Raw genomic sequence first — 15,967 nt, 5'->3', positions numbered from 1 at the left:
ACCTACACACCCCTTGTCCTGCCACAGGAGACTGAGGACAGGAAAAACAACATTCAAAAGTTCTTAATTTAGTCTTTTTTTTTCTTCTTTCCAAAATAATTGTGGGTGAGGAAAAAGCTGTGAATATAAATGTCTCTTTGGTTTTATTCCTCTATTCACAGTAGGAAGCAAACTATCCAGAGTCAGGGATTGTTATTAAGACTAATTTGACAATAAAACATGGATTCAAGGTCTTTTGACCCTCATTTTGCTGGGATGGGTTTTTTTTTCCTTATGTTCATCAATTTTATTATGAGAGAAGTGTTTGGAGGCTACTGTCATTCTGTTATCCCTACTTTGCATTGCTTTTTTCATAAAACTTACTAGGTTAATGACTATATTAATAATATAGTCATAATGACATCTTGTGTGAAAATGACTCATTAGCCTCCATCAAAATGTACCTAAGACAGAGGCATTAATCCATTTCAACAGGTAAAATGTGCATTCTCAGTTTTGCCTGAATAAAACAGCAGAAATGTTCTTTTGACAATGGAAATGTTTCCTCTTCCGGTATATTTCATTTCAAATTAGCCCACAATTTCACTTAAGGCCATGTTAACGTGCTCCTTTCCCATTAGTCTAGGGTGAGTAACAATTTGCTAGCTAAACCACAACTTGCTCCTCACGTTTTATGTCTGTGTAATATTTCCCACAAAGACAATGGGCTGAAGGAGCATCGAGAAGTGCCAAACACTTCATTTCCATTCTAATTTAGGTCTCTATGTCATTTCCAAAGGAATCAACTGAAATCCAACAATAATTTCTAGCTCTGTTCTCAGAATGTGTCAGCAAGGGAACATAGGGCTATCTCCGAAAAGGTTTAAAAATATATGTTTATATATCTACACACACACGAAAGAAAGGAAAACAAAGAAGAAAAGAAAAAGAAATGGGTAATAAGAAAATGAGCCTTAGAGCAACTCAAAAAGCCATGTGCCTGCTCAATCCAAAAAGCAAAGCTATTAAGCAGGAACCTGCGAATCGTTCTAGCTCCAAAGATTCATTTAGCAGCTAAGAGTTTGGGCTCCACATCATTTGCCCTTGTGCTTTTTGAACTCAGGAGAGTCTATAAGCAGGGTTGTATGTACAGCCTAAACACATTAAGTGAACAAACAACATTAATTGGCTTTGGTATGCTGACACATGTAAGGCAGTCCATACTTACTTTCTGAAGAGGTAGTTCTTGTAGATCAAATTTAGACTTAGTCTGCAAGTTTAAAGTCATGCTTCTGCCTGCATGCATTGCTGAAATACCTCCATAGGGCAGCATGCCAAGGTTAACTGTGTTGTGTTTGTAAGCAGCATTCTGAGTAGAGGAAATAATCATGTGACAGGGTGTGAACACATGCTCAACAAACTGATTATTACATGAACATGTTTAAATTTATAACATTTAACTTTAAGCGGGCAAACAGTAACTTCCTTTTAAACATGCACTTGATCAGACAGAAGCATACAGTAAACAGTGTTAGTTATGCACATAATGAGTACCATCCAAAACTACAGAAAAGACAAAAAAGCAAGGATACATTCTGTTTTACATTTGCTGCTAACTCAAAGGCATAAAACCTATCTCTTCTATATCATGATAGTAGTGACTTTGGACAAATGTTCATCTGTGGTAGTCTATTGATTCAAAAATTTCAAACTGCGATCTTTATCAAATTCTGCCAGCTGCAAATCTCATGGTTTCTTTCACATTGTGAGATAAACACATACAAAAGACAAATGCCAGCTTCTAATGCTGCCTTAAAATGAATGTACTACAATGTTAAAGCCAAAATCAGTGTCCTTTATTTCTGTCTATAGACATAATTACAGCAACTCAGAAAAAGATCTGGTCAAAAATCATTCAATCTGACTATTGGCTAACTGAATTTACTGATTAATTTAGTAAAACCAGTCAAATAACTTGTATGTGGATCTGAGGATTCTAAGGGTTTTTTTTTTGTTGCTTAAAAATTACATTTTAAAATGGAGAAATTTCATAATGAATCTATAGGAATTTTGAACTATTAATGCTATGTATCAATTTTAGTATATGTGCTGCCAAAGCAAGCATAGTGCTATGTATCAAAAATACCTAACTATCTAGAGCACTCTGGTGATATCTGCATCGTGGTTATCCTTCAATCGGTGCATCTAAAGTTATCCCAAGTGTCTGATAGCTAATTTTTTTCTACAGAACGTCATTTAGATTAAAATATTTTGTAGGCCCTGTCATCAAATAGCTTCCATTAGTACAATCTCCACTTTCCAACTCTCATAAAAATGTAATAATTAACAGTATTTGGCCCTTTTAAGTAATTCTCTTATTTTGGATTAAGAAAAAAAACTACACAAATTAACTTAGTACACTTTTTAAAGACTGAATGTTCTTGAACAATAACAGCCAACAGCTATTCTATTCTGAGGGTGTTTTTTGCAAAGTAATGACTTTTAGCATCAGTTTTACTGAACTCAGTTGAAAGACTATACTCCTGATGGTGTGTGCTTGTCTACCAATCACATTTGTTATGGATCCTTGATCATTTCATCCAGAGATTTTTCATTGTCACCATGCCAAAGTTGAAAAGGACACTGAACATTTCAATCTAGCACCTGAATGATTCCTTAAGGTTTAAAATTACTTCAGTCTAGTGCCTTCTTAGTTCCTGCAGAAGAGTAGCAATCTCGGACATAGGGGTTCAGGTTTTAAATTCTCTCAGTCACAGTGGGACTCTGTAGTGGAAGCATGAGCCTTGAGGTTAAACTACAGGAGAAAACAGCATCTTTTATCTGTAGCTGCCTCTCCAAGGTCAACACCGGGCAAGATCCTTAACCAACACCATTTTGGGCTGTTAAGCTTATCCAATGTCCAGGCCTCTAGGCAGTTCTGTCTTATGAAGAATGGACAAAGATCTTATGGTTTCTAACATAACTATTTGATATCCAGATTGAAATCTTCACCTAAATTTCACTGGGAAAGAAACACACCAAATCTCCGGTGCAGTCTGACTTTGAACAGTATGTGAAGTAGCACAGCTATGTCTAAACTAGTTTTATATAACGAGACTGTGCTTCAGTACCCTGAATTCATGTTTGTGAATAGCTGGAAAGTTTTAAGTAAGACACAGCCTGAAAAGCTCAATAACTCCATTGAGGGGGGGAAGAAATGTTACGTGGAGGAAACAAGAAAAAGAACTTTCAGAACCCAGTGGCTTGAAGCAATACTCTCAGGTAACTTAATTTCTTGGAATAAAATAAGAAGCTATTGCACATACATTGAAGTTGATCTGAGGAATGAAAGACAGACTGAGGGAATTATAAACATACAGGGGAAACGTGGAAGCTAATTAAAAAGGAAGGTGTGGGCACAGCAATAGGAAACACACATGAGTTTACTTTTAATTATCTGGATCTGGGATTGGCAGGAGGCTTCCAAACTTCTGCTGATCCAAATCCCCCTCCCCCAGACCTATTTTCTTCTTTCCAAATTCCTGCTCCAGCTAGCGGAGTAGCTCTGATCAAAGGAGAGGAACTGTTTATCTGAGAAACCAGTAAATAAATGATGGTACCAAATGCTTAGAATTTTGTCTTCTTTCTCATGCTTTGTTCTCACTCACTCTTCTCTTGCCTCAAATTACTAGCCATTGCACATATGCTCCGAAAAGCTTCTTATAACCTTTCTTGACTAGTTCATCTTACCCTGTTACGTATGGTCGTGTCTACACGAGGCCAGAGTTCCCAAACTGTACTGTATTATTTGGCCCCAAATATTTTCGCCCTCCAAGTTATCTGTCTACATGGAGGGTAAAAGTTGAGGTAAGGCATGGTGACAACTGACCAGGTGTCTCCCACTGACAGCCAGTCATGAGGCTTTGATGAGGCTCCCTTCAATGGGACTGAGCACACCTATTTGAAACAGACATTCTGATGAAATATTTTGCAAGGCAGAACCAATTTCCACATTGAAAAACTAATACCCACACCCCCATTTATCAGTTCACTTTTCCCTAAAAATAATTGTGTTCTTGTCATGTAGACACGACCTCCAAACAATATAATTACTTAAAAAGAGTATACCTGAAAACATAAAATTCAATATTAAAGAAATATATAATAAATGCAGTGACCTGTGTTTTTAACAGGACACCAAATAAAATAATAAAACTATTGAGCAAAACTTTCTAATGGTATATTATTAATTATTACCCAGAGCCCCAATTTACACTAAGTTTTTCAACCCTAGGAAATGAGAACAAAGGCTCTATTTTTACAAGAGACCTGAGGATTCTAAGGTCAATGCAGAGTACGCAAAGCCCTCTACACCAAAGCCATGAAGTATACTCACTGATAATGGTCAATTGATCATAGTTCTACAAAATGGAATACCAGATTTTTCTTAGAGAGATAGATATGAACAGGCAACAAAAAGTCATTCTCAGCTTTAAAACAGTACGTATATATATATATTTTTTTACTCTCCTCAATCACTATTCATTCCATGCTTTATTATGACTCAGTTTGTACTGAATTGGGATTAATTTCCTTTTGCGTTGTTGTTGCAATATTCACACTAATTTGTACCTTTGTAGTCTTCATAAAGACATCAGCTATTTTTGTTGCCTATAGTATGATTTGAATTTAAACATTTATTTCTTTATAAAAGCCAACATTTGAAATGGCAGGATTTTTTATTTAATAAAGTAATGTGTAGGAGGGCATTTAATCTCTGCTTATTTTATCTTTCTGTTTCTTGCTGGGAAGATTATTGCTCATTAGAAGTAATAAGTTTACGAGTCCCATAGCAGTAACTGTATGCAAATTTTATAAACAAATTAGGCTTGACTTTATTATAAGTGAGTCTGTGCATTAAGGGGCAAAATACTCACTTTTTATAGATTCAATAAAAATTGTACTCCTTAGGTCACTAGAGAACAGTTCTGTGTCCTAGGAGAGGCATTCTGCCTTAATGGCCAGAAAGCAATTGAAGCACCGTCCCATATAATAGAGTCAAATTCTTTCTTACTAACAATATTTAGGCTAGATTTGATAAATCATTCACCTACAGGTTATGGACTCTCGAAGAGCAGTAAACAATATCCATGAGAAACTATTATGATCGATTTCCCCACAATATAGAGATAAATAAAATGCTGATCATCTATTCATTCATGTAGTTCATGCTTCACTACATGTGCTTAGAAATGCCAATAAAGTAAAACTAAAGGCAGGAGGGATATTCTTACAGAGAAATGCCAGACATACCCTGTCTAACCTTCTAGCTTCTATATGTCTAAGCAGCTGTTGTCTCCAGTCTGCAGGCATTTTACCACAGCTCTCCTCTCCCTTCACAGGAGTAGGCCTCGTCTTTATATCACTGTTATCTGATGGCTTGTCACCATAGTTACCCAAGTTATAGTCAGATGGTATTTTTTCCAAAAGAGCTGCCATAGTAGGCCTAGCTGAAACTGGCCTGGTTTGGGAGGCACCGTAACTCTCTGTACTGTAGCTTCTTGCAGACAGTGGCCTCCTCTGGGTAAGGTTTTTAACTGGAAAACTTCCCGCCTGAGCTTTCACTTCTTGATATGAAGGGTGTTCATCTTCATACCTGCCATTCCTTTTCAGGAACTGGGACTCAGTCACTGAAACGCTGCTTTGGCGATCCAGACCTCCCCTATATGGAGGTCTGCCGTACCTATCACTCGGAGGCAGCTCATGAGGTTCACTGACCCTTCTAAACATGGCCATTTCTGTGGAGCTCGCCAGGGAGTCAGCTCTTCTCAAGAAGCCTGCCCTGGCACCTTGGCTTGCAAACTGGGCATTCACCACAGCATCCTCATTAACAGATGGCTGAGAAAATGAGAACATTTGCTCCATTGGTGGGTATCCTCTGTAAGCTCTAGGACTAACCAAATCCTTGGCGATGTTTTTGCTGGGCTGTTGCACGTACTCAGAATTGTGTTGAAAGGGGGGTGGTATCCTCTTTTCGGCTTTAACTTCCACTGCTCCTTGGGGATTGAAGCTTTGGTCAAACTGATAGACTTTTTTTGTCATGGAAGCCTTCTGTTGTTGTGGCCCTTTACTACTTCCATAAGTGAGCATCTCATCATCCAGCATTGGGACTGACTGGCTTCGAGACATACTGGACATACCATGCTCTGGTCCCAACATTTTATCTGGTCGTTCATGGCTTCCTAAGTGATCACTCCCAGAAGCATAGTTTTCTAATGGTATATTATAAACCTTGTATGTACCAATGTCAATCTCATCGATACTCTGTGACTTTTTGAATTTATTGGACTTGATATCTTTCATTAGTGGGGAAAGCCTCTCTGTGCTTTTGCTAATGGAAATAACACCTTTAGAAGATTCTGGGCGGCAGTGGATTTGAGAAAAGACATTGCTAAGACTCCTGTTGGGATTGGAATCGTGATACTCCCATGGTACTCCTGGAGAAAAAGGACTAGGTATTTCAACAGATTCTTTTATATGGTCTTTCCTTTCAGGCAATGGGCTGGTGGTGGGGGTTGTCTCTAATTTGGAAGGGAAAGCAGTCCTGTCTTCAAAAGGACTAGGGGTTCTGGTCCAATTCTGCCAAGGATTGGAAGGAGGCACTTCTGTTTCTGGTGTGTGTCTGTGTGTAGACTGCTCAAGTTCCAGGGGAACACCAACAATCCTATCCTGCCTAATCAAAGGTCTGCGTCCGTGAGAAGATGTGCTTCTAGATTTCGAACTTAAGAGAGGATTGTTGTTGGCATTCTCGCCTGTGGTCTCCTCTGCAACAAACCCTGTGTTATCATAATGTGAACCATCAGTCCAGTTGTCAGTGAAGGCATCACTCATTGGCAGCCGGTCAGGACGCTGTGGTAGATTTCCTGGGGGAACAGCCTCCCGCTGGCTGAGTAATGGCTTTGAATCAAGAGGCTGTGGGAAAGATGGTGCAATCCTGTGAAGACAGTGGGAAGAAGAAACATGAAAATGAGGAAGAGCTGGGTCTTTGTGAGAAAGAGAAGCATCATCCAAAAATGCCACAATCCTTTGTTAACGGATCATCCAACCACACCTCACTTATGACTAAGATAGCATTATTATTTCATATCTACCCCTATATCTTTCTCTGACTTTTATTTCCTCCTTGTAATTATCACCTTCTAACATATCATATAATTTACTTACCTATTTTATTTATCGCGTTTTGTCGTGTGTCGTTTTGCTAGAATGTAAACTCATGAGGGCAGAATTTTTTTTCTCTTCAAGCCTAGCATCGTAGGCACATAGTAGGTGTTTGTTGGATGATTAAATGAGTGAGAGAAATGGATGGGTCTTCAGTAATGGTCCTGAAACTTGTCCCATAATTAGAATTCCATGATTCCTTCCTGGTCCTCATCTTGGAATTTCTGATTCTTACATTTCCAAACTATTGTTTGAGAGTACCTTTCTTATAAATACTTGATATGTCTAATGAACTCAGACTATCTTCAAATAGCATATATTTGAAGGTCAGGTATTGAAGACGTTAAATCCATTGTACAGAGAACACATTTTCTTAGAATGTAAATTATATTATATTATATTATATTTTATTTTATTATATTATATTATATATTTTGGTCATTGGCCTGTTTACACTAGTGACCAAAGTATCTTTAGAAAATGTTCATTTTTCTAGGTTTATTGTAAATGATTTGCACAGTTATAACATTGAATTATATATATTTTTATCAGTGAGAGATTTTTGTTTTTGCTAATTGAAAAAGAGTACATTTAGAAAGTACCTTCCAAAGTACCTCATTAATCTCAGCTTATGTCACAAATATGAACTTAAAAAACCAAATAATGAACTTATAAACTGAAAGAGTTAATATTTTCATCACGGGCATTGAAAGGTAGAAATAGTTATTCATTAATTACCAAAGAATATCTTGCTAACAGTACTGATGTTATCAATAAAATATGAGTCAAAATCAGTGACTACCTACATCATATGATGATTTGTATTTGCTGTTTATAGCATAAAACATAGCAAGTTACAAAACAAAGAATCAGAACTGGGTGAGTACTACCTCAAGGAGTCACTTTATTATGCTCTTTGTCTTTTAATTTTTCATCTGTAAAATGGAAATAATATAGTAGGAACTATTTTGGAAAGATTAAATATTTTTACTTACATCCTAACTTTTCCAGCTGATGATAAATTGATGATGATGATAACGATGATGATGATGATGATGATAGCATTGAAAATTTTATTATTTACTTCACATTAGGCAATAAGTGCTTTCCGTGCATCTTACTTTAACCCATTTTAGATAGTGAAATGTGCACATGTGTCATAAATAAGTATTGGGCAAACAGGGCTTTTGGTTTCTGATTTATAAGGGATGCCTGGATGACTCAGTCAGTTAAGCCTCTGACTCTTGATTTCGGCTCAGGTCATGATCTCACAGTTTGTGAGATGGAGCCTGCTTTGGGTTCTATGCTGACAGTGAGGAGTCTGCTTGGGATTGTCTCTCTCCCTCTCTCTCTGTTCCACCCCCACTTGCATGTGCACATGCTCTCTCTCTCTCTCAAAATTTTTTTTTTTAAATTACAAAAAAATAAAATTTCTTGTCCTATCATCTCAACCTGATAATCTCCCACTGTCTCTCCCTTAAACAAGGGTTTTGCTGCTTGAAACCATTCATCCTCTCCTGGAAGTCCCAGGGGAACTGTTTTTGCTTACCTGCCCGTTCTGTCTTCTATGCCACTCATGTGCTGAATACAATTCAAAAATTAAGATTCGATTTTTTTTTAAAGCTGCTGAAAGAAAGCACTTGGGAGCAGAAAAAAGGGAATTCTAAACACACCTGTTACCCCACAAAGAATTATGTACTGCATCTTTAGCTGTTGTCTGCAAGGACCCCACTTTAACCCGGGTGTTAGAGGATCCTGAGGAAGCCTGAGAAGGTGAGTAGTCTGAGTAAGTGCCTGAGGAAACACTGTTATTCAGACAGTGAGTTTTGTCAACTTCAGACTCATCAGTTGATTCTGAAATGTAAAGGGGAAAATGTTATAATGCTATGCACATTGACAAGAATAAACACAGAAAAGCAAGTATGAAAAACAGATAGCATAACAATGTTAGGAATATATATTTGTAAAATATTTCTACAGACTATGGTGTATCATCATTTACAACTGGTGATTCATCATGCACATGCATTTGTGGCATATTTTCCACATCAGGTTCACAATGTTACCTTTTTTGTCCTTCCCTAGCAGAACAAGTTTGGGTGGGTACAGAGGGGTCTCAGCTAATGAAGGGTGAAGTTCCCCAATCCTCATTTCATTAGCTGGATGAACAAAAGAATCCTGAGAGATATAATAATATAGGACAAGGAAAGTAAACATTTAAACATTGGTTAACCAAGATGGCAATATCTTTATTTGGCTCAGATTTAAAGATTGGGGCTCTAGAATTTAAGTCACTATGGAGCACTAGGAGAAGTGCATATGTTTCTCTGAGCTAAGTACTAAAATATTTTGCTTTTCTAATTTAAATGAGTCCATTTATTCATCAGATATTTTTTGAATGCCTTTTATATGCCTGGCACTGTGCAAAGAACTGTGGACTTTCCAAAGAAAGATAAAATGTCACCCATGGCCCCTGGAAATTTATAATCTAATTGGGGAGATAAGCTATATCTCATTACAACACAGGACTGACTTATGATAAGCTGTTTGTGAGTATATGATATATACATATAGACATATATACATACATGTATGTATGTATATATGGTATATACACATGTAAAGGGAGAACTTCCTTAAGAGTTCTAAGAGGAAAGTCTATCACTGACCAACTATTTTTTTTCATCCTTAGTCATATTTATGCACAAGTGCTATTTAACAAGTGGTCTTATCTTCAATTTCTTCAGTTTTATCATGACTTCTTCCTAACATTTCTAGTTTTCTCATGATTACTAGCCTGCTGAATCTTCATTCTAAATCCATTCATTGAGTGTAATGACCAACATTGGTACAAGAATAAAACTTTATAAAGACAAATGAACATGTTAAAAAAAGTATGAATTTAAACTTCTATAATTAAAATTATTATTGCCAGTTAAACAGATAGTGAGATGGCATTGGGGAAAGTAAAATACCAAAGTCTCATTTTCTTCCACATATAAAAATGTCTTGTCTATACCCATGGGGAGGTAGCAATATAAATTTATGCACGGCAGTTATCTTCATTTCTTTTTTTCTTAAATCTTAAGTTAATTTCAATTCGAAAGATAATTTTTAGTATTTTTCAGTTTTCTCATTCATTAGTACTTGTTAGTTTAAAATAATAATGTAACATTTAGAAATATTTTGTTAAGTCAAAGAAAGCATATACTTGAACACAAAAATGTAGTAAGTGAAATGTGTTCTTACACCTAATTGGTAATAGTCAGAAACTCTTATTATACATTTTATTGCCCAACATAGTGACAGGCTCAAGTATTTGGGTATTGCAAAGAAAAATCCATTTCTTTAACTTGAGGCTTAAGTTTTATTTTTGGGGTTACTTTTGGTTAGGTTTGTAAGAGAATATTTGCCTGTGAAAAACCTGGGTATATCTGATATGTGTTAATTATTTAAAAAAACATTTCTAGTCAAATTCTTTCATTTTCTACAAGTGGGTTTTGAGACTCAGTGAGGTCCACGCTTACAGAGATAATTAGACCAAGATCCAACATAGAGGCAGGATTCTGGGGTTCCAGTCTTATGATCTTCCCTTATATTGTGCTGCCTCCTAGTGTGCTCAGCTGTGAGCACATCTGAGACTAAAAATCCAGCTCCAGAGTTGAAGAGGGATAGGAAAGAGAGTAGGATTGATGGAAATTCTGGAGATGAAGAGGGAAATCTGTGTTCTCATGGATTTTGAAAACTATTTCAAAAGCTTAGCATAAGAAATTCATGATAAAATTTTAAGGTGACAGAATAGAGAGTAAAGCCTTTACACATCTTTGTAGAAATTTATAACTACAGGAGACCCAAGTTTGAGAAATTGTACTATGGAAAGGTATAAAATATGTTAAGTTTTGTCAAAACTATTTCAGTTGCAAGGTGGAATATTTATATTCTATTCCTGCTTTATCATTTATTAATCAGGTTATCTTGCACAAGTCAGTGTTCTTCTGTGTACCTTATTCATTTCACCAGTAAAATAAGGTAATAGATGAAAGGAATTAATGTTATTTTCTGTCTAGTACTAACACCCTATGAATCTAAATGTAACTTATAGTTACATTGAAATAATATTTTGAAACAATATTTTAAAAAGGAAATATTCTTATGACACCTGATAGAGAACTACAGGAATTTTGTTTTAGTCAATAAAACAACCCAAAAGTTGTACAAACATAGAAATGTAAATAAAATTAAGGGTTTCATTACTTTTTTCCCTTACGCCTTACACATTTAGTATGCAAGTTATATTGCATGTATAGGTCAAATTTTCAAATTTGTATCCTAATTTTGTGGCTGGAGCTTGGCATGGTGGCTATGATGTGACTCACTGCTTAAGAATTTCTATTTTGAATCAAAAAGAGCCATAGTGACTAGGGAGTATGGTAGTAGCTAATCATGAACTGCTTCCTTTCTCCAGAGTTCTGTGAGACCCTCCACCTAGGAGGACTAACACTGAAGCAAGAAAAATGGATTTGCACTGATCCAGTTAGACTCAATTATCTTTATGAACAAAATGATAATGATGATGATGATGATGATGATGATGAAGATGACGATGCCATCAGTTATGGAGAATCTATTACATGGCTGCTACTGTGCTACTATGCTAAACACTTCATCTGTACTATTAATTATTTAATAGACAACTTTGTTTTTCACTGTTATTTATTATTTTATTTATTATCATCATCTTTGTTTTGCAGTTAAGAAGATGAAAGCTTAGAGAGGTAAGTCATAATTCCAAGTCACAATTTCAGTGAATGGTAGAGCCAAGATTTGAACTTGGATCTGTCTTACTGGAAGGTCTTCTCTGTAATATTATGTATTGTGTACCCAGATAAAAGCTCACCTACCAAATGGACTTCACAGAAAAGACAAGTTAACTGTCCAACAAAGGAAATTAAGCATCAACTTTGTCTCTATCAATTCTTTTATAAAGAGGCTGGAGGAATCAGGTTCATGTTGGAAAAGTGGGTGAAGCTTTTGGGACTACTTCTATGGTGAAGACAGTGGAGGCTATTGGTAGGGAATCAAATATAATGAAGGTCCTATTTTAAGCACATTGAGCCGCATTTGCTTCTGAGGAGACAGAAGAGGGAGAGAAAGAAAAGGTAGAATCTCTTTTTTCTTTAACTCCATTGATCTTGTGCCATTCAAACTAAATCTCCACTGCTATGGCTGTAGTGAAAGGGAGCTGAAGACAGAAGTGAGAGGTGGGGAAAAGCTTGTGTCTGAGCTTTCAAGAGTCCAGGCCTAGTATTAATAAAAGCATTTAAGGACATTTTCAATGGTAATTGACTACTTATTACCAGGAGAAAGATGTGTTTTCTCTATATAAAGAAATTAGGTGGAGTCTCCTAACAAAGGAAAAAGTCCAAAACCTTTCTGAACATGGTGGACATGGTGAACAGGTATCCAGTGAGAAGTTTTCTGTAATGCAAGATAGTGGCCCGCAAAAGGATTAAAGGGGGTTGGGCAGGATTAGTACATGATTCTCTTGTGGAAGGGAAGGGAATTATCACTTGTTGTAACTTTCCTCTGTGCCAAGAACTGTGCTTGCAGTTGTATAAAAGTATTTGCTTTTGTCTGATTTCATCTCCACAAAAACTAAGTATTATTGGTATCTGTATTTCTAAGATAAAGAAAGCAAAGCTTAGGAAGTTTTCAATGACTTGTCAAGGTCACAAAATTGGTAACAAGGTAGATTCAAGATTTGAATTAATGTCTCCTGGACTTGAAAGCACTTCTCCTTGTTCCTAAACTGTGCTCCAAGGTACCTGTGATGCTGTTGTTAATTCACAGGGTTACATGGGTTGTTTTAAATATTTGAGGGAAACAAAGCAATACTTGACATCAGTCAGACATTGTGTGAACTGGTGGCTCTCAGTTTCAACATTAGATTGCACTTTCCTTTGATGACAGTCTTTGTGAAGCTGGATTTTGGTGGTTGCTATGATTAAAAATCAAGTGTCATCCAAAAATCAATATGAAACAGAATTGTAGTGACTGATGTGATTCCAAGGTTTGAGAAGATAAGTGGTGTCCAACAGGTACACACATTTCATCAAGTACTTTTGTTATTTAAGCATGAAATAAAACTATTATCTCCCCTTTTAGTGTATGTGCATTATTTTTCAAATGGCCACTAGGCAGGGCATGAATATTTATAAATTGTTCAGAACTAACTACTTAATAAATGGAACTGTTAGGTACTTCTTTTGGACTATGGTCCTTGTAACAAAATTACTAAGATACTAATGGCATTTGTATGCCAAGGGTTTTGGAACCCCCAGATTTTACTTATTTTACATCATAGCTTTATTTACCATACTGTTCTTCTTTCCTTCCTTGATTTTCTCACTCTTCCAATATTTCATCATGATAGTTTGCCTTTACTCATAATATTATATTAGTGTATTAATATAGCAAATTGTTATTGCTAAAATACATGTTTTTCAACACATAGGTGACAAAATATAAATAACTGTTGCAGTCAATACTTAATTCATTATGAACGTGACAAAAACCCAAGAGAAATTGTTCTTGCCCTCAGTTAACTTCTATTGGATGTAGAGACACACATGTTATCAGATAAGAGTCATTCATATACTCAACAGGTAGTTACTGTGCCCAATTCTGTACTAGGCATTGTGCTAGACCCCAGAAAGGCAATGGAGACAAGACATACCTGACCTCATGAAACTCACAGCCTGTAGTTAATAAACAAAATAATTAGAAATATTTTTATTATATGTAACACAAATAAACAGGATAATGTGATAGAGAAAATCAGAGGTTCTACTGATCATGGTGATCAGGGAAAGCCTTCCTGTTGAGGTAATCTTTAAACTGAAGGTTGGAAAAATATGGAAGTGTTAGCTATATAATTGGACCTGGGTGCTACAGACTGAATGTTTGTGTCCCCTCAAAATTCATAAGTTGAAACCTATATGATGATATTTGGAGGTGGGATCTTTGGGAGGTGATTAGGTCATGAGGGTAGAACCCTCATGAATGAAATTAGTGCCACTATAAAAGAGACCCCACAAAGCTCCCTATCTCCTTCTACCTTGTGAGGATATAGAGAGAAGATGGCCATCTATGAACCAGAAAGTAGGCCCTTACTAGACACTGAATCTCTTCGTGCCTTAATCTTGGACTTCTTAGCCTCCTGAACTGTGATAAATTTTTTTTTGTTGTTGTTTATAAACCATGCAGTCTATGGTATTATGTTATAGCAGCCTGAATGGATGAAGACACTGGTAAAAAGCAAATGTAAACTTTATAAAAGGAATTTGGAAGTAGAAGAGAACCTTCATACCTCCCCATCCTCCTTGTTCATATGACTCTCCCAGCTGTATTCTCTGTCTAGCATAACATATATTAAAAGTCTTGGTATAGGTTTGGCAAACAAAGTGATCAATAAATGTTGATTTATTTCCTTTTTCTTTTTTCTCTGCTGAATTTGTAATCTGTTTACCTTGTTTTTTCTTACTGTTTTCTGCTTCTGGTTCTGCCTACCTCTATTCTTTTTTTTCCTTCATTTTCCATATTTAACCACACAGATAATTTGTCATGCAGTGAGTGATATTCTCTTCCACATTCTTGAGAATATGAACTAAATAATGACTCAAAATGGCAAACAAGTGCAAAACATACAAGAAAATATTATACACTTAATATAATATACATTGATCAGCTAGACACCCGGTTGTCTGTATTAATTATATCTGAAAGTTGAAAATATGGAGCATGGCCCCTTAATCTGGGTGAGTAATTTGATAAAGAATTGGCTTCTCTTTGCTCTGGGATGGCTAAAAGTTGGGTAAAGAAGATCTAGAATTTAAGTTTTAGAAAAAGTATCGCACTTACCAGTGAGAATTCTACTCAACATAAAGGGCCAGGAGAAGAAAACTTAAGAAAGGTGGGGTGAATCACTGAAATAATTATAAAGACTAAGACTGAGCTTCAATTAAATAGGCAATAAGAAGCCACTGTAGTGTTTTTAAGCAGAGAAAGTTAAATTTGTTTTTAAAAGATCATTAACAGAGTAATGAGGGGGCTGAGGCAATGTAAGTCAAGAAGTTGACAGGTTTTATAGAAATGCAGGACAGAGTTGAGGGCCTGAAGAAGTCAAGGAGATACACTTAGATGAAAATGTATAAGCTTAGGTGATTGTTTGGAAGGGGCAGTGAATGCAGAGAAAGAAGGAATAAGAAATCAGGATATCTCCCAAATTTCTACCTTGAGTGGACTAGTAAAATAATGGTACAAGCTGAGATCAAGATTGGGCATATAAGAGCAGAAGCAAAACTGGGGAAGAAACATCCGATTTAATTTTGGATTTTTCATTTGAAGTGCTTATGGGATAATTTTAAGATTTATTTTCTCTACTAGGGTTATTATTAAATTCATGACCAAAGCCATCTTTTCCTTGCTTCACCTATCCCAACCCTGAATTAAGAAAGTTTAGAATCTTCTTATTTTGTAGTAAAATTACTCAGTTTATGGGTTATCATGACCTCACAGTTATTTGGATGTTAAACTGTGACTACATGAGATTTAAATACAAAGTGTCTCCAGTGTGTACCTCCTAAACATTGGCTTTCTTCCTTTTTATATTATTGAAATATCTTAGAGATAAAAGCCTGTTATCAGACAATATCAGACAATAATACTGATTTTATAAGTAAATGGAAAAAAAAACCCAAAATGAGTA

General features: G+C 36.0%; 1 protein-coding gene across 3 annotated transcripts in view; it reads right to left on the bottom strand.

The window, feature by feature from the left end:
• LRRC7 (leucine rich repeat containing 7) overlaps positions 1 to 15,967 on the bottom strand; it is a 553,650-nt gene that overhangs the window by 84,562 nt on the left and 453,121 nt on the right. For 2 of the 3 annotated variants that reach the window (XM_043575239.1, XM_043575240.1), the window contains exons 19-22: positions 9,267 to 9,378; positions 8,874 to 9,054; positions 5,293 to 6,973; positions 1,208 to 1,348 (exon numbers count right to left, since the gene is read on the bottom strand). In XM_043575239.1, coding sequence (XP_043431174.1) covers positions 1,208 to 1,348; positions 5,293 to 6,973; positions 8,874 to 9,054; positions 9,267 to 9,378 — 2,115 coding nt within the window. The remainder of the gene's footprint in view (positions 1 to 1,207; positions 1,349 to 5,292; positions 6,974 to 8,873; positions 9,055 to 9,266; positions 9,379 to 15,967) is intronic. The other variant, XM_043575241.1, reaches the window with a different exon arrangement.

This window comes from Prionailurus bengalensis, chromosome C1, assembly GCF_016509475.1.
Source record: "Prionailurus bengalensis isolate Pbe53 chromosome C1, Fcat_Pben_1.1_paternal_pri, whole genome shotgun sequence".
In the NCBI taxonomy this organism is placed as follows: Eukaryota; Metazoa; Chordata; class Mammalia; order Carnivora; family Felidae; genus Prionailurus; species Prionailurus bengalensis.
Note: the sequence above shows the minus strand (reverse complement) of the source record. Positions and strands in the feature narration are given on the sequence as shown.